The sequence below is a fragment of the Muntiacus reevesi genome, chromosome 3 (assembly GCF_963930625.1).
Source record: "Muntiacus reevesi chromosome 3, mMunRee1.1, whole genome shotgun sequence".
NCBI lineage: Eukaryota > Metazoa > Chordata > Mammalia > Artiodactyla > Cervidae > Muntiacus > Muntiacus reevesi.
This window is the reverse complement of record NC_089251.1, coordinates 121643813-121671325: the sequence shown is the minus strand read 5'-3', so window position 1 is coordinate 121671325 and position 27513 is coordinate 121643813. Positions and strand designations below refer to the sequence as shown.

Below are 27513 nucleotides of genomic sequence, written 5' to 3'. Positions count from 1 at the left end.
ATTTGAAAAGACCCTGATGCTGGGAAAGATTGAAGGTGGGAGAAGGGGATGACAGAGGATGAGATGGTTGGATGGCATCACCAACTCAATGGACATGAATTTGAGTAAACTCCGGGAGTTGGTGATGGACACGGAGGCCTGGCGTGCTGCAGTCCATGGGGTTGCAAAGAGTCAGACACAACTAAGCGACGGAACTGAACTGAATGCTTCTAAGTTGACTGCCAGGATCAGATGTACCTGGAAGCATCACAAGTTTCCCACTTGTGATGCTTCTATGCAGTGAACCCAAAAAAATGACAGAGTCTGGAAGGTTCAAAGAGTCCAAGGACCTTAAGAGTTGCCAGATTTGGTGTCTAAGAGGCCTGTGAAAGTTCAGTCTATTTGGGACCCTTCTCTTTGTCATCCCTGACCTCATCTTGTTTCGACTCTGAACAATTTCATGTAGAAGCTTGGAATCACTCTAGATGACAACAAAATTTTTCTCTATTAATAGGATTTCAAAATCATCTTTGCCGTCCCCTAAATGACTATTTTCCCCCACAACCTACTTTCCAGTATTTATGAATAGCTGTCATTTCCTTCTGGGTATTTTCTCTCCCAATAAATATGTTTTTCCCTCAATTTCAGTTTAACTTTTCATCAATGTGCCTCTATTCTGAATATATCCTAGTTTGCCAATACCTTAAGAATGCAGCCCCTGAGATGAATACCTTCTAGGAATATGAATTCGGTACCCCCCACAGAGTAGCTAGAAGACAGATAAGTCTCACTATCCTGAACATTCTGTTTTATAATCCAGTCTACAAGTCCACATGGGGCTTCCCAGGTGACTCAGTGGTAAAGAATCTGCCATCCGATTCAGGAGATGTGGGTTTGGTCCCTGGCTCGGGAAGATCCCCTGGAGAAGGAAATGGCAACCCACTCCAGTATTCTTGCCTGGGGGATTACATGGGCAGAGGAGCCTGGTGGGCTACAGTCCATGGGGTTTCAAACAGTCAGACATGACTGAGCTACTAAGCAACAATAAAAACAGAATTCCACATGGATTGTCTGGCTGCCTACTCACCACATTATCATCACACGTTGAGTTTACGGTCAACAAAAGCCCTTGTGCCTTTTCCACCTGAACTGCTAATAAGTTTCCTCCATTACTTTTTGTCTTGTCCATTTGTGTATCTGTGACTTAAGTGCAGAACTTTCACATTTATTTTTCTTAGATATCATCTTGTTCCTTTAGGCTCATGCTCCCAACCTATTAAGATCTCTCAATCATAACACCTCACTTAACACCATAGCCACCTTCCCTAGCTTTTTCTCAGCAGCATATTTGAAAAGATTTCTCCATTTACATCAAATTCCTGGAAACTAATGATGAAATCAGAGTTATGTCATAGTGGTTCTGTGTTATCTTGTGATGGATAATGAGGTTCTTTTACATGGTTTGTTGCCAGGATACATGTTAAGCTGTCTTGGTATGTGGTTTCCAGAATCTACTTTTTAAAAACTTTTTAAAAAATGAGATACTCGCCTATCTCCAGCATTAGGTATTTCTCCTGTACTTCATGATTTTTTGAAAGTGGCAAACACTGATATTACAATCACATTGGAAGTTCTTCCAAGAACACTGGGATGTGGAAAGTCTAGATTGGAAATGCAGTCTCTCTTAAATTATCTGTAGTGTAGGCTTCTGTATTTGCACCCAAAAGATAATTCTTATTATTCAGTCAATAAGTCATGTCCAACTCTTTGTGACCCTATGAACTGCAGCATGCCAGGTTTCTCTGTCCTTCACTATCTCCCGGAGTTTGCTCAAACTCATGTTCATTGAGTCAGTTATGCCATCCAATCATCTCATCTTCTGTTGTCCCCTTCTCCTCCTGCCCTCAGTCTTTCCCAGCATCAGGGTCTTTTTCAATGAAAACTGACTCCTTGCCCTTAACAACTCTCTCCTTGCAGGAAACAGCTTCCTCCCCACCCAAGAGAAGGGCCTGGCACCAGACCTTTCTCCCTGGTTACCTTTACCTCTGGAGAACAAGCCAGACTTGAAAAGCCTGAGAATCCTTGATCACATGCTCCTGTTTACTCTCCTCCCTTTTTTTTTTTTTTTTCCCATCCCAATCCCCCTTCCCACCTCCCTCTCCACCCGATTCCTCTGGGTCTTCCCAGTGCACCAGGCCCAAGCACTTGTCTCATGCATCCCACTTGGGCTGGTGATCTGTTTCACTATAGATAATATACATGCTGTTCTCTCGAAACATCCCACCCTCACCTTCTCCCACAGAGTCCAAAAATCTGTTCTGTACATCTGGGTCTCTTTTTCTGTTTTGCATATAGGGTTATCATTACCATCTTTCTAAATTCCATATATATGTGTTAGTATGCTGTAATGTTCTTTATCTTTCTGGCTTACTTCGCTCTGTATTATGGGCTCCAGTTTCATCCATCGCATTAGAACTGATTCAAATGAATTCTTTTTAACAGCTGAGTAATTTTCCATGGTGTATATGTACCACAGCTTCCTTATCCCTTCGTCTGCTGATGGGCATCTAGGTTGCTTCCATGTCCTGGCTATTATAAACAGTGCTGCGATGAACATTGGGGTGCACGTGTCTCTTTCAGATCTGGTTTCCTCAGTGTGTATGCCCAGAAGTGGTATTGTTGGGTCATATGGTAGTTCTATTTCCAGGTTTTTAAGAAATCTCCCCACTGTTCTCCATAGCGGCTGTACTAGTTTGCATTCCCACCAACAGTGTAAGAGGGTTCCCTTTTCTCCACATCCTCTCCAGCATTTATTGCTTGTAGACTTTTGGATAGCAGCCATCTTGACTGGCGTGTAATGGTACCTCATTGTGGTTTTGATTTGCATTTCTCTGATAATGAGTGATGTTGAGCATCTTTTCATGTGTTTGTTAGCCATCTGTATGTCTTCTTTGGAGAAATGTCTGTTAAGTTCTTTGGCCCATTTTTTGATTGGGTCATTTATTTTTCTGGAATTGAGCTTCAGGAGTTGCTTGTATATTTTTGAGATTAATCCTTTGTCTGTTGCTTCATTTGTTATTATTTTCTCCCAATCTGAGGACTGTCTTTTCACCTTACTTATAGTTTCCTTTGTTGTGCAAAAACTTTTAAGTGTCATTAGGTCCCATTTGTTTATTTTTGCTTTTATTTCAAATATTCTGGGAGGTGGGTTATAGAGGATCCTGCTGTAATTCATGTCGGAGAGTGTTTTGCCTATGTTCTCCTCTAGGAGTTTTATAGTTTCTGGCCTTACATATAGATCTTTAATCCATTTTGAGTTCATTTTTGTGTATGGTGTTAGAAAGTGTTCTAGTTTCATTATTTACAGGTGGTTGAGAGTTTTCCCAGCACCACTTGTTAAACAGGTTGTCTTTTTTCCATTGTATATCCTTGCCTCCTTTGTCGAATGTAAGGTGTCCATAGGTTTGTGGATTTATCTCTGGGCTTTCTATTCTGTTCCATTGATCTATATTTCTGTCTTTGTGCCAGTACCATACTGTCTTGATGACTGTGGCTTTGTAATAGAGTCTGAAGTCAGGCAGGTTGATTCCTCCAGTTCCATTCTTCTTTCCCAAGATTACTTTGGCTATTTGAGGTTTTTTGTATTTCCGTACAAATTGAGAAATTATTTGTTCTAGTTCTGTGAAAAATACTGTTGGTAGCTTGATAGGGATTGCATTGAATCTATAGATTGCTTTGGGTAGTATAGCCATTTTGACAATATTGATTCTTCCAATCCATGAACACGGTATGTTTCTCCATCAGTGTCCTGTTTGATTTCTTTCATCAGTGTTTTATAGTTTTCTATGTATAGGTCTTTTGTTTCTTTAGGTAGATATACTCCTAAGTATTTTATTCTTTTTGTTGCAATGGTGAATGGTATTGTTTCCTTAATTTCTCTTTCTGTTTTCTCATTGTTAGTGTATAGGAATGCAAGGGATTTCTGTGTGTTAATTTTATATCCTGCAACTTTACTATATTCGTTGATTAGTTCTAGAAGTTTTCTAGTAGAGTCTTTAGGGTTTTCTATGTAGAGGATCATGTCACCTGCAAACAGCAAGAGTTTCACTTCTTCTTTTCCTATCTGGATTCCTCTTACTTCTTTTTCTGCTCTGATTGCTGTGGCCAACACTTCCAAAACTATGTTGAATAGTAGTGGTGAGATTGGGCACCCTTGTCTTGTTCCTGATTTCAGGGGAAATGCTTTCAATTTTTCACCATTGAGGGTAATGCTTGCTGTGGGTTTGTCATATATAGCTTTTATTATGTTGAGATATGTTCCTTCTATTCCTGCTTTCTGGAGAGTTTTAATCATAAATGGGTGTTGAATTTTGTCAAAGGCTTTCTCTGCATCTATTGAGATAATCATATGGTTTTTATCTTTCAATTTGTTAATGTGGTGTATTACATTGATAGATTTGCAGATATTAAAGAATCCTTGCATTCCTGGGATAAAGCCCACTTGGTCATGGTGTATGATTTTTTTAATATGCTGTTGGATTCTGTTTGCTAGAATTTTGTTAAGGATTTTTGCATCTATCTTCATCAGTGATATTGGCCTGTAGTTTTCTTTTTTTGTGTTATCTTTGTCTGGTTGTGGAATTAGGGTGATGGTGGTCTCATAGAATGAGTTTGGAAGTTTACCTTCTTCTGCAATTTTCTGGAAGAGTTTGGGTAAGATAAGTGTTAGCTCTTCTCTAAATTTTTGGTAGAATTCAGCTGTGAAGCCATCTGGTCCTGGGCTTTTGTTTGCTGGAAGATTTCTGATTACAGTTTCGATTTCCTTGCTTGTGATGGGTGTGTTAAGATCTTCTATTTCTTCCTGGTTCAGTTTTGGAAAGTTATACTTTTCTAAGGATTTGTCCATTTCATCCAAGTTGTCCATTTTATTGGCATAGAGCTGCTGGTAGTAGTCTCTTATGATCCTTTGTATTTCAGTGTTGTCTGTTGTAATCACTCCATTTTCATTTCTAATTTTGTTAATTTGGTTCTTCTCTGTTTGTTTCTTAATGAGTCTTGCTAATGGTTTGTCAATTTTGTTTATTTTCTAAAAAAACCAGCTTTTAGCTTTGTTGATTTTTGCTATGGTCTCTTTAGTTTCTTTTGCATTTATTTCTGCCCTAATTTTTAAGATTTCTTTCCTTCTACTAACCCTGGGGTTCTTCACTTCTTCCTTCTCTAATTTCTTTAGGTGTAGAGTTAGGTTATTTATTTGACTTTTTTCTTGTTTCTTGTTTCTTGAGGTAGGCCTGTAATGCTATGAATCTTCCCCTTAGCACTGCTTTTACAGTGTCCCATAGGTTTTGGGTTGTTGTGTTTTCATTTTCATTCATTTCTGTGCATATTTTGATTTCTTTTTTGATTTCTTCTATGATTTTTTGGTTATTCAGAAGCATGTTATTTAGCCTCCATATGTTTGAATTTTTAATAATTTCTTTCCTGTAATTGAGATCTAATCTTACTGCACTGTGGTCAGAAAAGATGACTGGAATGATTTCAGTTTTTTTGAATTTTCCAAGACTAGATTTATGGCCCAGGATGTGATCTATTGTGGAGAAGGTTCCGTGTGGACTTGAGAAAAAGGTGAAGTTGATTGTTTTGGGGTGAAATGTCCTATAGATATCAATTAGGTCTAACTGGTCCATTGTGTCATTTAAGGTTTGTGTTTCCTTATTGATTTTCTGTTTAGTTGATCTATCCATAGTTGTGAGTGGGGTATTAAAGTCTCCCACTATTATTGTGTTACTATTAATTTCCTCTTTCACACTCGTTAGTGTTTGCCGTACATATTGCGGTGCTCCTATGTTGGGTGCATATATATTTATAATTGTTATATCTTCTTCTTGGATTGATCCTTTGATCATTATGTAGTGTCCTTCTTTGTCTCTTTTCACAGCCTTTATTTGAAAGTCTATTTTATCTGATATGAGTATTGCGACTCCTGCTTTCTTTTGTTCTCCGTTTGAGTGAAATATTTTTTCCAGCCCTTCACTTTTAGTCTGTATGTGTCTCTTGTTTTGAGGTGGGTCTCTTTTAGACAGCATATGTAGGGGTCTTGTTTTTGTATCCATTCAGCCAGTCTTTGTCTTTTGGTTGGGGCATTCAATCATTTACATTTAAGGTAATTATTGATAGGTGTGGTCCCGTTGCCATTTACTTTGTTGTTTTGGGTTCACGTTTATACAACCTTTCTGCATTTCCTGTCTAGAGAAGATATTTAGCATTTGTTGAAGAGCTGGTTTGGTGGTGCTGAATTCTCTCAGCTTTTGCTTGTCTGTAAAGCTTTTGAATTCTCCTTCATATCTGAATGAGATCTTTGCTGGGTACAGTAATCTAGGTTGTAGGTTATTCTCTTTCATTACTTGAAGTATGTCCTGCCATTCCCTTCTGGCCTGGAGGGTTTCTATTGATAGATCAGCTGTTATCCTTATAGGAATCCCTTTGTGTGTTATTTGTTGTTTCTCCCTCGCTGCTTTTAATATTTGTTCTTTGTGTTTGATCTTTGTTAATTTGATTAATATGTGTCTTTGGGTGTTTCACCTTGGGTTTATCCTGTTTGGGACTCTCTGGGCTTCTTGGACTTGGGTGGCTATTTCCTTCCCCATTTTAGGGAAGTTTTCAGCTATTATCTCCTCGAGTATCTTCTCATGGCCTTTCTTTTTGTCTTCTTCTGGGACTCCTATGATTCGAATGTTGGGGCGTTTCACATTGTCCCAGAGGTCCTGAGGTTGTCCTCATTTCTTTTGATTCTTTTTTCTTTTTTCCTCTCTGCTTCATTTTTTTTTTTAATGTTTGCAACACTTTATTTACCAAAAGAGATAAAATGATAAATTTCTCTGCTTCATTTATTTCCACCATTTTATCTTCTGCCTCACTTATCCTATCTTCTGTCTCCATTATTCTACTCATGGTTCCCTCCAGAGTGTTTTTTATCTCATTTATTGCATTATTCATTTTTAATTGACTCTTTTTTATTTCTTCTAGGTGCTTGTTAAACACTTCTTGCATCCTCTCAATCTTTGTCTCCAGGCTATTTATCTGTAATTCCATTTTGTTTTCAAGATTTTGGATCATTTTTATTATCATTATTCTCAATTCTTTTTCAGGTAGATTCCCTATCTCCTCCTCTTTTGTTTGACTTGGTGGGCATTTTTCATGTTCCTTTACCTGTTGGGTATTTCTCTGCCTTTTCACCTTGTTTAGATTGCTGTGTCTGTAGTGGGCTTTCTGTATTCTGGTGGTCTGTGGTTCCTTTTTATTGTGGAGGTTTCACCCAGTGGGTGGGGTTGGACGATTGGCCTGTCAAGGTTTCCTGGTTAGGGAAACTTGCATCGGTGTTCTGGTGAGTGGAATTGGATTTCTTCTCTCTGGAGTGCAATGGAGTGCCCAGTAATGAGTTTTGAGATGGGTCTATGTGTTAGGTGTGACCTTGGGCAGCCTGTATGTTGACGTTCAGGGCTATGTTCCTGCGTTGCTGGAGAATTTGCGTGGTATGTCTTGCTCTAAAACTTATTGGCTCTTGGGTGGTGGTTGGTTTCAGTGTAGGTATGGAGGCTTTTGGACGGTCTCTTATTACTTAATGTTCCCTGTAGTCAGGAGTTTTCTGGTGTTCTCAGGTTTTGGGCTTAAGTCTCCTGCCTCTGGATTTCAGTTTTGTTCTTCCAGTAGTCTCAAGACTTCTCCAACTATACAGCACTGATAATAAAACTTCTAGGTTAATGGTGAAAAGATTCTCCCCTCTGTGGACACCCAGAGAGGTTTACAGAGTTACATGAAGACGAGGAGAGGGAGGAGGGAGATTGAGATGAGCAGGAGGAGAAAACGGGGGACTCAAGAGGAGAGAGATCTACGCAGTTGTCTGTTCCTAGAGTGTTTTCCATAGCCCAGACACCCACAACGATTCACAGAATTGGATTGGGAAGAGATGGGGAAAGGAGGAAATAGAGGTATTCTGAGGTAGAAAAGAGAGAGTCAAAAGTGGGAGAGAGTAATCAACACACTCCTGAATAGAAATGGGAACTGAATATTGGATTCTTAAATGTCCACAATTTATATCATGTACTGAAAAACAAAGATTAAAAATCTAGAGTAGAGGTTAGACTCTTTAAAATACAATATTAAAAGCAAAAACCAAAACACAAAAAAATTTTAGAAATATGTATGAAGTTCAGTTTAAAAATAGGGCTTCTCTCTCTCTCTTTTTTTTTTTTTTTTGCAAGGTTATAGTGTAATGAAAATGAAAATAAGGAGTAGTAGAGGAGTAATAGAGGACTTTAAAAGGAAATAAGAGAAAAAAAATAGAAAAAAGAAGAGAAAAAGAAAAAATAACAAGAAAAAAATTTTCCTAATTAAAAAAATCATAAAAATCTATGAAAATGAAAGTTAAGGAGTAATGGGGGAGTAATAGGGAATTTTAAAAGAAAGTAAGAGAGAAAAAATAACAAAGAAAAAAGAAAAAAATTTTTTTCTCCTTAAATTAAAAACAAAAAAGTAAAAATATATCTAGGAATTTCTCTAGAGCTGTTGAGGTCAGTGTGGGTTCGGTTCAGTTTCAGATAGCTCCTTGTTCCAGCTTACACTTCTCGATATCTACAGGCCCCTTCCGGTGTAGTCGGTGTTACCTACAGGGATTTTAATCTGTTGCACGGGTCCCTTCTGAAGCGCTTCCCTTTGTTTACCTGGCTTCTGTTTGCCTGTCTCTTCAGTGCCTAATTTCCGCCCTGACACAGGCGGACGGATGTGGACTCTTATTCAGGTTGCTAGTTCCATCGCGCTGCGGGGAGAGACTGGCGCTGCTTTCCCCTCTACGCTGCTCAGGCTCCCGGCTGCTCTATATGGAGCATGCCCTGCGCTGCGCTTGGTTCCCTCAGGGCACTCAGGCCCGGTCCTTACCCTAAGCAATGCCGCCCGCTCCTCTCCATTCTGTCCCCACTTGCTGGTGGCGGATGCGGGCGTCTGGGGTACTTTTCTGCTGGGAGTTGCTTTTAGGCACGTAATCTGTAGGTTTTATTTATTCTTCCCCTCCCAGTCAGGTTGCCTTCTGAGATTCAAACACTTCCCCCAGACCCACCAGTGCGAGGGTTTCCTGGTGTTTGGAAACCTCCTCTATTAAGACTCCCTTCCCAGGATGGATCTCCGTCCTTAGCTCTTTTGTCTCTCTTTTTATCTTTTATATTTTGTCCTACCTCCTTTCGAAGACAATGGACTGCTTTTCTGGGCGCCTGATGACCTCAGTTAGCGATCAGAAGTTGTTTTGTCTTCAAACCCATACAAAAAAGTAAATAAGATAAAGAAGGGCAGATAATGAGTTTTTAAAATACGTTTCATGATGTTTCCAGTAACTGATCTGAAGGATATGGAACTCTGAAATCCTGGACAGCTGCCACTTTCTCCTCTGCAGTCTCCTATTACAGTCTCCATGCCAGTAAGGGAAATCCTGCCTCACTTTTTGCCTGCTACATTAAGAGTCTAGCGCTGGTATAAACAGTCGACTCCCTGGTGTCTATTTTACTCTGTATAAGAGCCATATGTTATGTACTGTAACACAAAGGAGCTTCTTGTCCCTTGGGTCTTTAATTAAAAGAAAATTTCAGCTGAAAAAAAAAAAAAAAAAAAAAAAAAAAAAAAAAAAGAAGTTGTTTTGTGAAGTTTGCTCTGTGTTCAATTGTTCTTTTGATGAATTTGTAGGGAGAAAGTGGTCTCCCCGTCCTACTCCTCCGCCATCTTGGCTCCTCCCTCACTCTCCTTCCTTTTTTAAACTCACACCACCTTATCTAAGAAATAGGACCGTTCTTCCTTTGGTCTTCAAGCTCCAAAGACAGCTGGCTCAATGACCAGTTTTGTTACTGTTGGCATTTTCAGGACCTTCAATTCATTGTTTTCAAGTAATAGCATTCTGTCTCAATCCTTACGGATAGTATAAGACTAGAGGTGACATACCTTCTGACAAACAGCGCTTTTTGGAAGCCTTATTCCCTCCCCTCTCCTCCTATGGCCTTGCTTGAGCATCTCATGGCCACAAGGGTAATCGGTGTGAACCTGCTAATATGGGAGCATCTCGGCCCGGTCAGATCTTGCATCCTTGCCAAGAGTGAGGTCAAAACTCCGCTGACACACACTTCCTACTCCCATCCCTAGAACCTGTACTTCTATCACTTTGACCAGAGTAAGTTACAACTCTGAGAGCTTAGTTATAATGATGGTGGTTGTTACAGTTCAATAACATCTCTGTTTTCTTTGCAAGAATTACAAACACAAATTATAACTTTCATTCTGGCAATCTGGTACCTGTTCTTCCGGAAAGATCTCCTAATGCCAGGAAGTTCAGTTCGAAATACAGACTATCCAATTGTATCCGATACACTAACATACATTCACATCAAAAGTTATGTTCTCTCTTGTGTTCAAAGGTAGTTTTTACTTCTTTTTTATTGAAAAATCATAGACCTAAGGTGAGGTCTAGGTGACACAGAAGTTACAGGAGGTGATATAGTGGATTAGAAGGTAAAAATGATGTCTACCAATTTTAGATCATTCTGACCCAATATAATAAAATATCTTATATGCTTAAAAAAACTATAATTAACATTGTGATTTTAAAAATTTGTCTTTGGTTTTGCTTCTTCTTATTTGAAATATAGGGAGCACCAGGTGTCCCCGGTCAGCCTGGGGCCAGAGGTGATCCTGGATTCTATGGATTTCCAGGCTTGAAAGGTACTGTTTTTGTTCCGTCCTCTATGGTGCAAAGGCAATGACCACGAGTCACATTTTAGGGCACACAGATGTTTACTGAACCCAGAGTGTCAGAACAGGCTGGGTGCAAATAGGATGAATGAGAAGGAAGAATGAAGCAGGAAGACTGAGGGCTTAGTTAGAATGCACCAGCACCCAACCCCAGAGGCCTTAAAAATTAAACCATATCTTAAGGATGGAAACTAGAAAAGCTTAAAACAGAAACAGTTTGAAGTGGTGACCTTTGAGTGTACTGATGTGTGTTGGGCTAGAGAATGGGGAACTACATCAATAGCAACAGTGTTGCTTTGAATGATTTATTTTACTTTGTGCCTGTGTGATAATTTTAAAAAGATGAAAATCTAAAAGAATATTCACAAACTGATCATGGGGGAGGGTAAGTAAATTTTTATATGCATATTTAAGTGTTTCATTTTTTTATAGGGCACATGTATTATGTTTTTTAATCAGAGGAAACAGAATTTGGAGTTTTAAGTTTAAAACATTCATACACATAAAATTTAAACTTCAGGTGTTCAGAAAATCCCCCATAATGGTACTATGACCTCAAATGACATTTTGAATATTGGATATGTTGTCTTAGCAGGTTGAATCCACTGGGATTGTTTTGTGTGTGCAGGGAATTGATGATCATAGTATAAATAGATGCTAAATTAGTAAAAACCAAAGTGAACAAAAGCACATTTCCATGAAAGACATTTTTCCAGTTCTGAGGGAGGACAAGGTGGAGGTCAAAGATAGCCTTTTCAGTTTTTCAATCCCGACTCTTCAAAAAGCAAAATAACTAAGGAGAAACCAAAGCGAGAGATTCTGAGAAATCTCACTAGCCACTGGGTGGGTGAACACTGGCAGGCAGCCTGGGGAGGATGTGGACCATTTGTCACTCTTCCAAGTCTCAGAACAGGAACAGCTAAAACTTGAAAAATTATAGAAATGCTATACCAAAGAAAGAAATATTCTGGTGAAATATTTAGATGTATATCAAGGGCATGTGTGCATGCATGCTAGATTGCTTCAGTCATGTCCGATTCTTTGCGACCCCATGGACTGTAGCCCGCCAAGCTCTTCTGTCCACGGGATTCTCCAGGTAAGAATACTGGAGTGAGTTGCCATTTCCTCCTCCAGGGGATCTCCCCGACCCGGGGATCGAACCCATGTCTCTTACGTCTCCTGCATTGGCAGTTGGGTTCTTTACCAGCAGCGCAACCTGCAAAGCCAAGGAAGATTCATAAAATAAGAAGTATTAACCAGTTCTTTTGAAATATGTTCCATGAAACACATTCAGCTATTCTCTTAGATGTCAGAATAAGACTGTCCATCATCTGGCACCACTAATGAGTTTGAATTCTTTATTTGGAAATTTTTATTCCCCAAAAGATTAGGCATCTTCTGGTAGATATAAGCAAATATTAACATATCCTCAAGTTCTGATATCAAGTGGATAATTTATAGTGTGATTGCCAGTTAACTTTTGATAATATAATTGTTTTATTATATTTCTGCTATGAATATCATATTTAGTATTAAGTTCTAAGTAATTAGCAACCCACTCCGGTATTCTTGCCTGGAAAATCTCATGGACAGTGGAGCCTGGTGGGATACAGTCCATGGGGTCTCAAACAGTCAAACATAACTTAGGGACTAAACAGCAACAATGTAGATGTGATATGTACATTGTGTCAAGATTTTTAAAAAGAGTGTTTCTCCAAACTAATGTTTCTTGGTAACTTTTTATACATGTCAAAGACTGAGAGAGAAAACTTACCACTTTGATAGTTTAATCAAACAAGATATTCCATATGAGCTCATGAGAGTTCCTAATATAACTAACTTTGGGCTACTAGTAAAGCTAGAGTAAGAAGCCGAGACAGTAGATAACTATGACAACCACTATAACTCACTAGGAAGTCCTAAAGTAAGATTTAATGTCACTTCATATTTTACCTTAAATATTAAATTGGTTTCTGAACTTAAAAAGTAAGAACTCTTCCTCTTCAATGCTAAGATACTAGTTCTTAATGTGTACTTCTAGAATACATTTTTAATAAACAGTACGCATGACCAATTGGGTCCAAATAAAATGCTACAACCCATGTGAATATAACTAAGTTGCAGTCCTTGTCATGCAACTCACAACCTCCAGTCATCAATCCCAGAATCTCCCCTTAGAGACAGTAATCAATCTGAAGAGCTAGGAAACCCACTGTTGTATGTGGAATGACATTGCCTTTTTTTTTTTTTAAGGGGAGAAGGGTAATTCAGGATTTCCAGGACCACCTGGACCTCCAGGGCAAATTGGGCCAAAAGGACCACCTGGTAAATATATTATTTCCTTCATATTGTTCTCAGTGAAGAAAGAGTAGCTCATCAGGAAAGCCATCATCCTCTTCTGTTCATGCCAATAGGTGTACGTGGAGAGCCTGGCACAGTGAAAATCATCTCCCTTCCAGGAAGCCCAGGCCCACCTGGTTCAGGTGGAGAACCAGGGATGCAAGGAGAACCCGGGCCCCCGGGACCACCAGGAGATCCAGGTGTGGAATCACTAGAAAGTCTTGGAACCAAACTTCTTGTAAAGAGATTTGGAAACAAACAATACAACTTCACAGAAAATGTTATACATTATAGTGTTTTTAATAATCGGCTTTCAGTCATTTCAGTTCAGTCGCTCAGTCATGTCTGACTCTTTGCAATCCCATGGACTGCCACATGCCAGGCCTCCCTGTCCGTCACCAACTCCCGGAGTTTACTCAAACTCATGTCCAATGAGCCAGTGATGCCATTCAACCATCTCATCCTCTGTCATCCCCTTCTTCTCCTACTTTCAACCTTTCCCAGCATCAGGATCTTTTCAAATGAGTCGGCTCTTTGCATCAGGTGGCCAAAAGACTGAGCTTATTTTACTCTAGACCAGTAAATCAAAGACATTTTGACCCTATTGACAACTGGTGTTTATAGTATAAAGTTGAGCAAATACACTATAGGGTACTCAGGATTGTTTTTTATTAAGGTAAAAGTATGAAGGCTATCTTCTCTGAAAACTGCCAGTCTTAGAGCTCTATTTCTAAATTGTTGCCTGAATAAATCCGAGTTCTATGTAAAATATTTATACCTTTCCAACACTTTGCACAGCACTTGGAAAATTAGTAAATGCAAATGTACTTACTATTACTATTATGAAATCTTTTAAAATTATTGGTGCATGGAAATTGAACCAACTTCTTTCTATTGGCCTAGCATATTGTAATAGACCTCTGGATGGAATTGTGTTCTAGGTTCATCTGAATCACCTGAGAGATGAGAGATTTTATTACTTTGATCAATATAAGGGCATAGTGAATTCTGGAGTAGCATTAATCTAAATGGTAGCACAGTATTAAAATGCTGTATTTCATATTCCCCTAGTTCATTTGTTAGTCTTTTTTCTCTCCCTTGGGAAATAGATTATAGCATGTTGGATGACCAGTTGTCCCAGTCTGCCCAGGGATAAGGGTCTCTTTCTATTATTGACACTGGGGAAGTCTTGGATAAAATGGGATGGTTGGCCACCTTGCCTTTTATGCTATGTGAACCATTCAATACAATGTTGGTTTTTTGCTTTAGGACCCTGTGGGCCAAAAGGTAAACCAGGGGAGGATGGGCCACCAGGACCTCCTGGACCAACTGGAGAAAAAGGCAACAAAGGTTCTAAAGGAGAGCAAGGTAAAACAAAACAAACAGCTAGCTGGCTGTTCTTCACTGAGGGAGAGCTGTTCTCTGTATATAGAGAGAAAGGAGGCTTGTTTGAACTTGTGAGAACTCTAAATATTTCAGTGTGTGCTGTGCAGAGAAGACTAAGCCAGGGGCAAAACATTCTTTTTGAAAGAGACAATCAAGAGTTATTGGAATATACCATTATTCCTGTATCTTAACTGGGCAAATGTACTGATTTTTAACCTGCAGGCTCATAGACTCATAGACCTAATGAAACACCAATTCTATTTTCAGAAAAGCTGATACTATGTACTTAGGTAATAACATCTGCCTCTAAGCAGGGCACCTGATTTTTGATACCTACTGTAGAAAGTGATGATCTACTTATTTAAGATTAAGGTTTATAGACTTCAATTAAGAATGGGTTTTACTTATTGGCCTGTTGATACACATGCATCTTATGAGATAAGAGCACGGCAGAGTTAATAAAGCACATAGATTAATACAGAATTTGCAAACTATCATACTTATATAAATTTTGCTATTGTAAAATAAGTTAAAATCACCTTATAAATTCTCTTCAGTTTAATTTTTAGTATTAATCTAATTTACAACAGAAATATATGAGTTGCACATGTTTTTTCAAAGAAAAGAAAAAGAGTGGCACCTAAGGCATAGTTGGAAAAATGTTACTTTGATATGAATAGAAGAGCAACTTAGTATCATTATTCAGGAAAGTCATTTTCTAACTATGCCGTCCTTGAATACAATTCAACAACTCATGTGTGTGTCCTGAAAAGGAGCCTCTTTTAAGTACTTCAAGCTGAACATAAGCTTATATGTGTCAATTTGATATGCCTGAATCAAAGTCTACCTTCTGCAAAAGTTTCAAAACACCCTTCTAGAAAATATCTAAATGTCCAAATCTTATTTTTTAGGATTGAATCTTTGTTAAAGTAAGAAAAAATTCTAAATGTGATTTCCCAATACATTGACATATGCCCAGATCTACTATGACACAACTGTATAAAGATTAGAGATTTGTCTTTAAAAATTCAAATATAATGCTAGCTAATAATAATAATTGCATAATTGCTCATGATTTAGTACTGTCCTGACTGCACTTTAAGACACTGTTAATCATTTGACTTTCATCAAAGTGTGTTTTTCAAAGTGGTAAAAACAAAACTCTTATTAATAATTATATGAATTTAAAAACTTTACTGGTCACATCTGGCTTCAAAATGGGGCCATAGCAAGATTGAGGAATCTACAACACAAACTGTGTTGAGAATTACTAGCAAGTAGACAGAGATGGTCTTGATGCCAGGCACCGAAGGGCAACATAGAGATGAAGAACTGATCTCAAAAAATTCATCATCAGATATAAACAAATATTTATAACAAGAGTCATCTGTAATAAAATAGTCAACATTTAAGAAAGTTCTTTGGCCATTTTATAAACCATACTTCTTTAGGACTCCTTTCTGTAGTTGAGGCTTAATGCTGCTGCTGCTGCAAGTCACTTCAGTCATGTCTGACTCTGTGTGACCCCATAGATGGCAGCCCACCAGGCTCCCCCGTCCCTGGGATTCTCCAGGGAAGAACACTGGAGTGGGTTGCCATTCCCTTCTCCAATGCATGAAAGTGAAACATGAAAGTAAAGTCGCTTAGTCGTGTCTGACTCTTAGCGACCCCATGGACTGCAGTCTACCAGGCTCCTCTGTCCATGGGATTTTCCAGGCAAGAGTACCGGAGTGGCTTGCCATTGCCTTCTCCGTGAGGCTTAATAAGTATATGTAAATATTTGAATTAGTATTTTGGATAAACAAGTTTGAGGTTTTGTGTTGCCACATGAATAGTGTGTTTTTTAAAGGACCACCTGGATCCGATGGCCTGCCGGGCTTGAAGGGGAGGCCTGGAGACACTGGACCACCCGCAGCAGGGACAGTGATGAGGGGCTTTGTCTTCACCCGGCACAGCCAGACCACAGCGATCCCCTCCTGTCCAGAAGGGACAGAGCCACTCTACAGTGGGTTTTCTCTTCTCTTTGTACAAGGAAATGAACAATCCCATGGACAAGACCTGGGTAATGCCCCCTGTTTAATTTCTATCCACTTCGTTCCACATACAGACAATACATTTTTATGGCATAGGGTACTTCCCTCTGAAGTTAGGTGTAAACAATCCAAATATCTTTAGCACTTTTGTTTTTATTTTTTGTTTTTTAATTTTTACAATGTTGTGTTGGTTTCTGCCATACAACAATGTGAAGCAGCCATAATTATACGTCCATCTCCTCCCTCCTTCCCCTCTCCCCATCCCATCTTTCCAGGTCATCACAGAGCGCTGCTCCACAGCGATTTCTCACCAGCTATCCATCTTACACCTGATAGTATATATCTGTATTGATGCTACTTTCTCCATCCATCCCACTCTCTCCCTCCCCTACTGTATCCACAAGTCTCTACCTCTGTGTCTCCATTCCTTCCCTGCAAATAAGTTCATCAATACTTTTTAAAGAGAGTAAATAAGACATTGGCCTCATGTCTAATATTCATTCTGGATTGTAAGCTCTAGAAGGAGCCAATCTAGTTGGTCTTATTTAAAAAAAACAATTTTCACTCAAATAACCTGTCTGCTATTCAGGCTTAAAAGTAAAATCTGTTCCAAAGCTTGGCCTGGTTATTGGCCATCGCATACATATGAAGAACTGGGGATACTTTGAAGCAAAGACATTTTCTCAATGACCTCTGCTAGTCCTCAAGTTCTAGATGATTAGAAAGGGCCCCAGAAAGTGTTAAAGGTGGAAGAAGGAAGATTTATGTCCCTATTGGATCTTTAATGCCTATCAGTATTAAAACTTTTCAATCACACATTTTGCAAATAGCTCTTTTGTGTCGTGTTTCTCCAGTTTTTGCCACACGTTATGTTTTAATTAGCTTCTATCTAGTAATGATAATCAAAATAACTGGAATTTACTGAAAGTGATACCCAGTCTGATGTTTTATTAGGAACACTTGGCAGCTGCCTGCAGCGATTTACCACAATGCCATTCTTATTCTGCAATATCAACGATGTATGTAATTTCGCATCTCGAAACGATTATTCATACTGGCTGTCAACACCAGCTATGATACCAATGGACATGGCTCCAATTACTGGCAGGGCCCTGGACCCTTATATTAGCAGGTAAAATCCCAGTCCCTTAGTTTCATGATGGCAACAGGTGAACCACTTCCTTTGTCACAGAATGTAAGGCAGCACACAGTGGTGCAGAAAGTGGTGATGCACCCGTATTTTTTGTTTCATGTTACAGATGCACGGTCTGTGAAGGTCCTGCAATTGCCATAGCTGTTCACAGCCAAACCACTGATATCCCCCCCTGTCCTGCTGGCTGGATTTCTCTCTGGAAAGGCTTTTCTTTCATCATGGTAAGGAGAAAAGGAACAGTACATTCATAGTAAACATTACCCATGGAATCTTACATTGGGCTGGATGAGATATGGTCTCCAGGAATGATATTGTTAGACATCAGTGTGCACAATCTGCTGTGAATATTTGCTTGAAAATCTGCAAATATGCTTTAAGTTTGTTTGTTTTTGTACATAATGGAGCATTTTAAAAAACAGACTTCTCAGAAAGAGATTACCCACATATTCTAAGTAAGACCCTTTGAATTTCCTTATGAAGATGGGAACTAAAAGAGAAATAGCGTTTTAAAGAAAAATTCTCCAGATACAAGTACTAAATGAAGAAATCTATGGATTGACATTTGCGATTTTGATACCTGCACAGATGTGGTTGGTGATTATTCATATTTTGTGTAACATCTTTCATGATACTTTATTCTCCCTTCTTTACACAATCACTAATTCAACAAATATTTATTGAATGCCTACTCTGTGCTATGCTATGACCATTCTAGGCACTAGGATACCAGCAGTGAACCAAAGTTCCCGCTCTCATGGAGCTTTTTTCATAGTAGTAGAGATATAAGTGAGAAGACAACATAACAATGGCAGTACGTAGCGAGTTCAGATGATGAGCAGTCCTATGGAGAAAATAAAGCAAGATAAGAGGAGCGACTGATAGGGATGAGGTCAAGGAAAGCTTTGTGGAGCAGGCCCCTGAATGACAAAAAAAAGAACAAGTCAAACGTGGGGGGCGGAAAGCATTCTAGGCAAAATAAACAGCTTTTAGATTATTTTTGATGACTATCCTTCAACTTGGAAGGTACCTGGAGTGTTACAGTAAATTTGGGTAAATAGCACAAGAAGTTCTATTCATGCTTTCTTTTTTTTTTTTTTTTTTGTCTTCTATTAAGAAAAAAAAAATAGAGCATTGAAAATGTGAGCACTATGCACAGAATTCTCATTTGGATCCTTTTCTTGTGACAGTTCACAAGTGCTGGTTCAGAGGGTGCTGGGCAAGCCCTCGCCTCCCCCGGCTCCTGCCTGGAAGAATTCCGAGCCAGTCCATTTATAGAATGTCATGGAAGAGGAACATGCAACTACTATTCAAATTCCTACAGTTTCTGGTTGGCTTCATTAGACCCCAAAAGAATGTTCAGGTAACTATTCAAAGTTAAGTTTAATCTGATGACTCAACTGCATAACTATTCAAAGGTCGCCTGTGTTAGATTTTCATTCCCTGCATGCTGATGTACTCACATTAAAAAAAAACCTCCCTGTGCCAATAAAATCCTGTTTAGCTGGGCACTCCCAGTGTACAAGTGGTCTAGAGTCAACAAGTAGCCCTGGTTTGTGCTACTTTACCAACAAAGACCAAAAAATATGATTTTTGTCATTGTTAAAAATATTTAATATTGATATATGAATTTATAGACTACTGAAGTTTATAAACTTCATTATAAACTTATAATGAATATAAATTTATAAATTTATAAACTACTAAAGTGAAGGTGTTAGTTGATCAGTCATGTCTGACTCTTTGCAACTCCATGGACTGTAGCCCATGGACTGTGGCTCCTCTGTCCATGGAATTTTCCAGGCAAGAATACAGGAGTGGGTTGCCATTTCCTCCTCCAGTGGATCTTCCCAATGCAGGGATTGAACCTGGGTCTCTTGCATTGCAGGTAGATTCTTTACTGTCTGAGCCACCAGTGGGCTCAAAAAAAAAAAAAAAACTATTAAATGATCTACTGATTTTAATTTATCGTGTTGGAAGACTTTAGAATATTACAGAGAATTAAAAGGGTAGGAGTATTTTTTCAGAAAAAAAAAATCTGTAAGTTTGCATTTATAAGTTACTGCTAAATACAACTAAAATGATAAAGTGTTGACATATGTATCTTTTCAGAAACATACCTCCCTGAAATAAAGTTTAAGTGAGCTACCATATTTATTAACAAAACTCAGACCCAGGAAGTATTTCCCTTTTATCTATAAATTGATGAGATTTTTGGTGTTCTTTTTGCTTTTGATTTCAGAAAACCCATTCCATCAACTGTGAAAGCTGGGGAGTTAGAAAACATAATAAGTCGCTGTCAAGTGTGCATGAAGAGGAGACCATGAAGAAATAAAGAAAAAATAAAACTGTTACTTTTCATCCTAAATAACCAAGTAATATTGCAGAACATGCACTTATTTAAGTATCTTTCTCTCTTGGAACACCAGTACAAAGTTTCTATTTGTTTCCCCACATAACAAAGCCTTCTTTTAAGTTAGTTCTGTGATACTGGTCTCTAAATCTGTACTGTGTCAAAGTTCCCTAATGCAAAGCACTAAGCTTTTCACAAAGTATCACCAAAATCTTGTATTTCACTTTTATCCCATGCACTAAGTAAACGGTGATTGTATAAAGTTTGATACTACAAGTGAAGAGCTATTTGGTCCACTGGATTCCCAGGATTCACCCCCCGCCCCTTTCTATTCCAATCTTGGAGACTCAGGGAGGCTAAATCTGTTTTAGATTGCCTGATCACTCAATTCCCAAAGCTTTAGACCCTGGGTAGGGAAGGGGATGAAATGGGATATTAGAGCATCATGAATAAACTGAACTTTCAAACCTGGTGAGTAATCTAAGACCTAAGGGAACCAAAATTGAATTGAGGTTCATGGATTGTCTAGTGCTTTTTCAAACACACCCAAGACTAAGGCCAGAAGGGGGTTGCCCTGAACAGAATAATAATAGCCTTGGAAATACTGTATGGTTTTGGTTTACATTTTTTAAAAGACATTTTTGCTTGTCCATTGAATTCATTTTACTACAGCAATATAGCTTGCTTATATTCAAATAGATATAATTTTTACCCTTAGTAAATTAACTACACCCACACAAATAACAGATTCCTTGATGTGCACTTTATCCCCATCCCTATAAATGTTGGTGCATACCTTATAAACTAGCAGGTCAGCAACCCATGGAATAACTGAAGGCATTTGTTGGCTAATCAGGCTCAAAATATTTTTCATTTGCTCTAAATATTCCATTTAACCTGGGTGTTGAAAGATGTATTTCCTTGTTAACTACATAATTCTTCCTTTGTTAAAGACATGTTTTTGATATTACATATTCTTATAAACGATTTGAAGAGTCCATTGTGTAAAAATTGTGATGTACAAATTGTATAGTTTGGTGGTTGTATGTCTTAAAACTTGCTTTTCAGTGTGTTGATAACATTCCCAAGTTTACCTAATTCAACTTAAGATTTTATTCAACACCAAGTCATATCCCAGGCACTGCACTAAATTATAGACACTAAGAGGATGAAAAGAGACTTGTTTCTGATCCAATATCTCAGAGAAGGTAACTTACTGTCTCTGTTAAGAATTCTACTTGTCTAAGTTGTTTTTCCTCCTTTTTTCTCTTTGTTCTTATATTTCATCAGAATAATTCAGCAGGCCTCAATAAAGGTTCAAAAATAATATTTATGCCCAGGGAAAGCCCAGGACATCTAGCTTCTCCTAGGCATTACAGAAGCCAAGGTATGAAAATGTTAAGAAAATGAAAATCTACAAAACCTTAAAGACCATTTATACTTGATAGTAGCACTATTTGATGAATCTCAGAGGCCAGATGTCCAGAGATTAAAGCTCCGCAGATGCTTCTTAATCCACCGAGGTGGAGTTGGTGGTGCTGATATTTAAATTCAGGTTATTGCTTCAACCTCAGTTGCTCTGTAAATGAAGGTGTGACCCCAGAGGAAAGCACAGACTGTCACCTTGGTTGGCATCCTCCACTGCTCATGTGACGGCTGATTTCAAGCGATTTTTACATTTAAGCTGAGAAGTGCATTTTACTTAGATTATTTGCTTAGACTCACCTTATACTAAGACTTTTTTTTTTTTTTTGCTTTAAATATATCCAACTTTCTTAATTGTACCATAATGGCATAAGGCTAGCTGATCTACACAAACCCTCTGTAGGTCAGCAATTCTCAAAATGTGGTCCCTGGACCAGCAGCATCAGCAGCATCTGGGTACTTGCCATCAATGCAAATGCTTAGCCTAGACATTTAGAATCAGAAACTCTGGGGGAAAGGCCCAGAAATGCATATTTTAACAAGCTTCTCCAGGTGATTTCTGACTGAGAAGAACTGTTATAGGCAAACATCCAAGAAACTATTCTACAGACAGTTACCACTGTCTGTATAAATAAGGTCAACCAATATTGCTCCATCCATACCTCTCTTTAAAGTCCAAAATCACAAGTGACCTCAAGGTCATATAATTTTACTAATGAGTTAAAGCCCTATATTGGTGCTAATGGCAAATGACTGGCCTCTGCTTGTCCCCAGGCTCCCTCTTTTCTTGTCCCATTATCAGTGTTTAACTTCTGAGGAAGACAAGTGATGTTAAAACATTAGATCCCAATGAAGCCATATTGAAAGTGGCTCAGTTCCCCTTCTAAGACTGAGCATTGAAACACAGCTCATGAGCATTACTTTCCAGATACCCATCAGTAGTTTATAAAGTTATGAAGATTTAACTTTGTAGATAAAATGTAAATAACTTGTTTCTTTTAAATCTGGGGCTTCAACTTTGGAATTTCACAGTGTGCTGAAATAATGGGTTTCTCAGAGGTGTTTTTGCAAGATAAACATTATTAAATAATTTATTTATAAAAGTATTACAATAATTCTAAATTTGAATTTTATTGCTAATTTAACTTACAAAGATTTTTCTATGCATCCAGTGCAACTTACTGCTACTAAACTTAATTTAATATTTACTCTATAACCAAATGAAATATATTTAAAATATATTGAATATTTTATATTATTATATCTTGACAGAATTACAATGTTGTACTAATATTTCTGTAATTACACCTTAAATATTATGTTGTTGTATTGTCTAAGAATAAAATTGAAAAATTTATATCTGGTCTTGTTTTTTTCAAAATATAAACAAGTTAATTTTTTTTTGGATTGTAAAAATAGTATATGTTCACTGTAAAAAATAACAGTAATTATGAAGACTATATAAAAATTGCCATGATCTAACCCCTCACCCCCATCCAAGAAAATTAAGGTATTATCATCTCAGACTTTTTTCTTGTGGGCATATTTTTCAAATCAATAGGTAAGAACTAATCAGTATTTATATGGATTTCTCTACATAAATCAATGAATTGGCTGATGTTTAGTTTTATTATGGATGTATTATGAACATTTTATTTCATATTTGTCCAATTGTTTCCTCAGGATAAACCTCTAGGAGGAAAACTGCAAAAATCAAAGGAATTGCCATCTTAGGCCTTTGAAATATATATATATTTTATACACATACATACATGTTCTCCAGAAACATTGCTAGAATTTCTAGTTGCATCAATACAATGTTATGAAAACATTCATCTCCTTATGCTTTTACCAATATTGGACATTGCTGTTCCTTCACAGTTTTGCCAGTCTCAATTTACATTTTGCTCATTATCAGCAAGGCTGAACATTTAGCACTTTAAATTAGTATTGGGGTTTTTATTTATCTTAATTAATACTTGAGGTTTTTTTTTTTCCTGTGAAAGGCCTAATCATATCTTTATGCATTTCCTATTGAGGTATTTAAGGAGTTTTCATAAATCAAGAGGAAAAGGTATAAATTACAGAAATTATGGATCTTATATTTTGATGTTTCCCACTTATAATGCACCCTATTCAAGGAAAAATATTCATAAAATTTCTAAGGTAGAGAATTGGTAAAGATGAATGCCTTTAATATACAAAAATCTGAACTCTCATTGGTAAGGAACTTTTGGGGTGTGTCAAATGACAATAAAGATATCATCATATGAAAACAAAGAATGAATGGTGATGCTGGGAAATAATTCCAAGAAAACCAAGAAAACTGTTACCCAAATATTTAGAAACAGTTTCATAATTGGACCAAAAAATCTAATTAGAGAACATTTTTATCAAAAAGTATACTAATCCATTTTAATGAACTTATTTTTACAAGCAGAAGAATGAATGCTGTGTTGAGTCCATTCTCTCTACTTATAAGCCTGTTTAGAAAGAAAAGTCTTCATCAGTCTCTAAGAGATTCCCTGTAACTCATTAACAGGGCACTTGCAGAGCAATTAGTGTGCCTCAGTCACCTCGGTCTTATCCCAGCTCTGCTTACTGGAAACTAAGAGACAACCAGACACAGAAGGAAAAGCAATGGAGTTTGCTCAAACTCATGTCCATTGAGTCAGTGATGCCATCCAGCCACCTCATCTGTTGTCCCCTTCTCCTCCCACCTTCAATCTTTCCCAGCATCAGGATCTTTTCCAATGAGCCGGTTCTTCGCATCAGGTGGTCAAAGTATTGGAGCTTTGGCTTCAGCATCAGTTCTTCCAATGAATAGTCAGGGTTGATTTCTTTTAGAATTGATTGGTTTGATCTCCTTGCTGTCCAAGGGACTCTCAAGAGTCTTCTCCAGCACCACAGTTCAAAAGCATCAATTCTTTAGCACTCAGCTTTCTTTATAGTCCAAGTCTCACATCCATACATGACTATTGGAAAAACCATAACTTTGATTACATGGACCTTTGTTGGCCAACTGATGTCTCTGCTTTTTAATATGCTGTCTAGGTTTGTCACAGCTTTTCTTCCAAGGAGCAAGCATTTTTTAATTTCATGACTGCAGCCACCATCTGCAGTGAGTTTGGAGCCCAAGAAAAAAAAGTCTCTCACTGTTTGTACTCCTTCCACTGTTTCCACTTCTGCCATGAAGTGATGGAACCTGATACCATCATCTTCATTTTTGAATGTTGAGTTTGAAGCCAGCTTTTTTCACTCTCATCTTTCATTCATCAAGAGGCTCTTTAGTTCCTCTTCACTTTCTGCCATTAAGGGTGGTGTCATCTGCATATCTGAAGTTATTGGTATTTCTCCCAGCAATCTTGATTTCAGCTTGTGCTTCAGCCAGCCTGGTATTTCACATGATGTACTCTGCATGTAAGTTAAAAAAGCAGGGTGAAAATATACAGTCTTGATGTACTCCTTTCCCAATTTGGAACCTGTCTGTTATTCCATGTCCAGTTCTAACAGTTGCTTCTTGACCTGCATACAGATTTCTCAGGAGGCCGGTCAGGTAGTCTAGTATTCCCATCTCTTAAAGAATTTTCCAGTTTGTTGTGATCCACACAAAGGCTTTAGTGTAGTCAATGAGGCAGAAGTAGATGTTCTTCCAGAATTCTCTTGCTTTTTCTATGTTCCAACAGATGTCGGCAATTTGATCTCTGACTCCTGCCTTTTCTAAATCCAGTGTGTATATCTGGAAGGTCTCGGTTCACATACTATTGAAGCCTAGCTTGAAGGATTTTGAGCATTACCATGCTAGCATGTGAAATGAGTACAACTGTATGGTAGTTTGAATACTCTTTGGCATTACCGTTCTTTGGGACTGGAATGAAAACTGACCTCCAGTCCTGTGGCCACTGCTGAATTTTCCAAATTTGCTGGCATATTAAGTGCAGCACTTTCACAGCATCATCTTTTAGGATATGAAATAGTTCAGCTGGAATTCCATCACCTCCACTAGCTCTGTTCATAGTTGTGCTTCCTAAGGTCCACTTGACTTTGCACTCCAGGATGTTTGACTCTAGGTGACTGATCACACCCTTGTGGTTATTCGAGTCATTAAGATCTTTTTGTATAGTTCTTCCGTGTATTCTTGCCACCTCTTCTTAAACTCTTCTGCTTGTGTTAGGTCCATACTGTTTCTGTCCTTCATTGTGCCCATCTTTGCATGAAATGTTCCCTTGATATCTCTAATTTTCTTGAAGAGATCTCTAGTCTTTCCCATTCTATTGTTTTCCCCTATTTTTTGCATGTTCATTTAGGAAGGCTTTCTTATCTCTCCTTGCTATTCTTTGGAACTCCGTGTTCAGATGGGCATATCTTTCCTTTTTTCTTTTGCTTTTTGCTTCTCTTATTTTCTCAGCTATTTGCAAGGCCTCCTCAGACCAGGCTCAATTTAACCATCCAGATAAATACTACTCTCTTTAGGTTTTTGGAGAAAATCCCATGGGCGGAGGAGCCTGGTAGGCTGCAGTCCATTGGGTCGCGAAGAGTCGGACACGACTAAGCAACTTCACTTTCACTTTTCACTTTCATGCATTGGAGAAGGAAATGGCAACCCACTCCAGTGTTCTTGCCTGGAGAATCCCAGGGATGGGGGAGCCTGGTGGGTTGCCGTCTATGGGGTCACACAGAGTCAGACACAATTGAAGCAACTTAGCAGCAGCAGCAGCAGCAAAGTGTTTCTAAAAATAACACTGCTCAAAACCTTTTTAGAACTATTGCTTTGGAATTACCCTTAACTGCAACTTATCAGTCAAGTAAGGAAATAGATCTCATTACTTTATAGCCAAGACGTACAATATGCTCAATATGATTGCTCCATGAAAATAGTGAGATGAGTAAGATATAGACCTTGGTCTCAAACATGGAACTTATCATCTGGTAGGAGAAAATAAAGCAAATACATAGATAATTATAATATGCAACAGAATGTGACAAGTACTGTGAGTCAATAAACAATGGTTCATAAGTTGGAGGCCTCAGAAAATAACAAAAGTGGATATTTTAGGTGGTCTTTCAAGGTTAGTTAAAATTTTAAGAAACAGAAGTTGATCAGAGGCAGGATGGCATTACAGGTGGCAGAAATACATAAAGGTAAGTATCAACAGTTCGAAAAGCATGAAGTAATCTCAGAGAACAATCAATGATCAAGAATATATACATGTATATCATTTACACACGTAGTAAATTAAGTGGCATGGCAGGAGGTGAGGGCCATATTAGAGTTTAGAACACCATGGTGAACTTGTACATCATTGGTTGGTATTAGAGACCCATTGAAGACTTTGAGCCAAAGAGTAGAATGATCATACAGATGGTAACATGGAAGATTCAATATTTCAGGATCACAGTCTTCATTTGAAACTTATTTCAGTTTCCCTGGTGGGGAATGGACAGGAGTAAGAACCAAATTGTAAGTACTGAGAAGTAGAAAGATACTAGTGGAGCAGCAAGACCCTCATTCCTAAATGTTTTGGTTATAGCTTATTTAGCGTGGTCTCTAAATTCCCCCAAAAGGTTGGCTTGGAATAGCTGATCATTCCTAAGATCATCTGTACTTAAAGGATGATTTGTCAATATTAAAAAGGGGCCCAAGAAGGAAATTCTCAGAGGACTTCCAAATTGTTTTAAAGAATGGTAACATCTCTAGATGTTACCAACATTCAACATTCAGAAAACTAAGATCATGGCATCCCGTGCCATCACTTCATGACAAATAGATGGGGAAACAATAGAAACAGTGACAGACTTTATTTTGGGGGGCTCCAAAATCACTGCAGATGGTGACTGCAGTCATGAAATTAAAAGACACTTGCTCCTTGGAAGAAAAGCTATGGACAACCTGGACAGCATATTAAAAAGCAGAGACATTACTTTGCCAACAAAGGTCTGTCTAGTCAAAGCTATGGTTTTTCCAATAGTCATGTATGGATGTTAGAGTTGGACTATAAACAAAGCTGAGCTCCGAAGAACTGATGCTTTTGAACTGTGATGTTGGAGAAGACTCTTCCGAGTCC

The 27513-nt window shown here is 38.2% G+C and overlaps 1 protein-coding gene across 2 annotated transcripts in view; it reads left to right on the top strand.

Moving 5' to 3' along the window:
* The window catches only part of COL4A3 (collagen type IV alpha 3 chain), a 168371-nt gene extending 145619 nt beyond the window's left edge, over positions 1 to 22752 (top strand). For both annotated transcript variants that reach the window (XM_065930431.1, XM_065930430.1), the window contains 9 exons: positions 10659 to 10731; positions 13015 to 13086; positions 13176 to 13301; positions 14371 to 14469; positions 16337 to 16549; positions 17475 to 17652; positions 17780 to 17894; positions 18861 to 19033; positions 19913 to 22752. In XM_065930431.1, coding sequence (XP_065786503.1) covers positions 10659 to 10731; positions 13015 to 13086; positions 13176 to 13301; positions 14371 to 14469; positions 16337 to 16549; positions 17475 to 17652; positions 17780 to 17894; positions 18861 to 19033; positions 19913 to 19997 — 1134 coding nt within the window. In that variant the 3' untranslated portion in view covers positions 19998 to 22752. The remainder of the gene's footprint in view (positions 1 to 10658; positions 10732 to 13014; positions 13087 to 13175; positions 13302 to 14370; positions 14470 to 16336; positions 16550 to 17474; positions 17653 to 17779; positions 17895 to 18860; positions 19034 to 19912) is intronic.
* The last annotated feature ends 4761 nt before the right edge of the window (positions 22753 to 27513 follow it).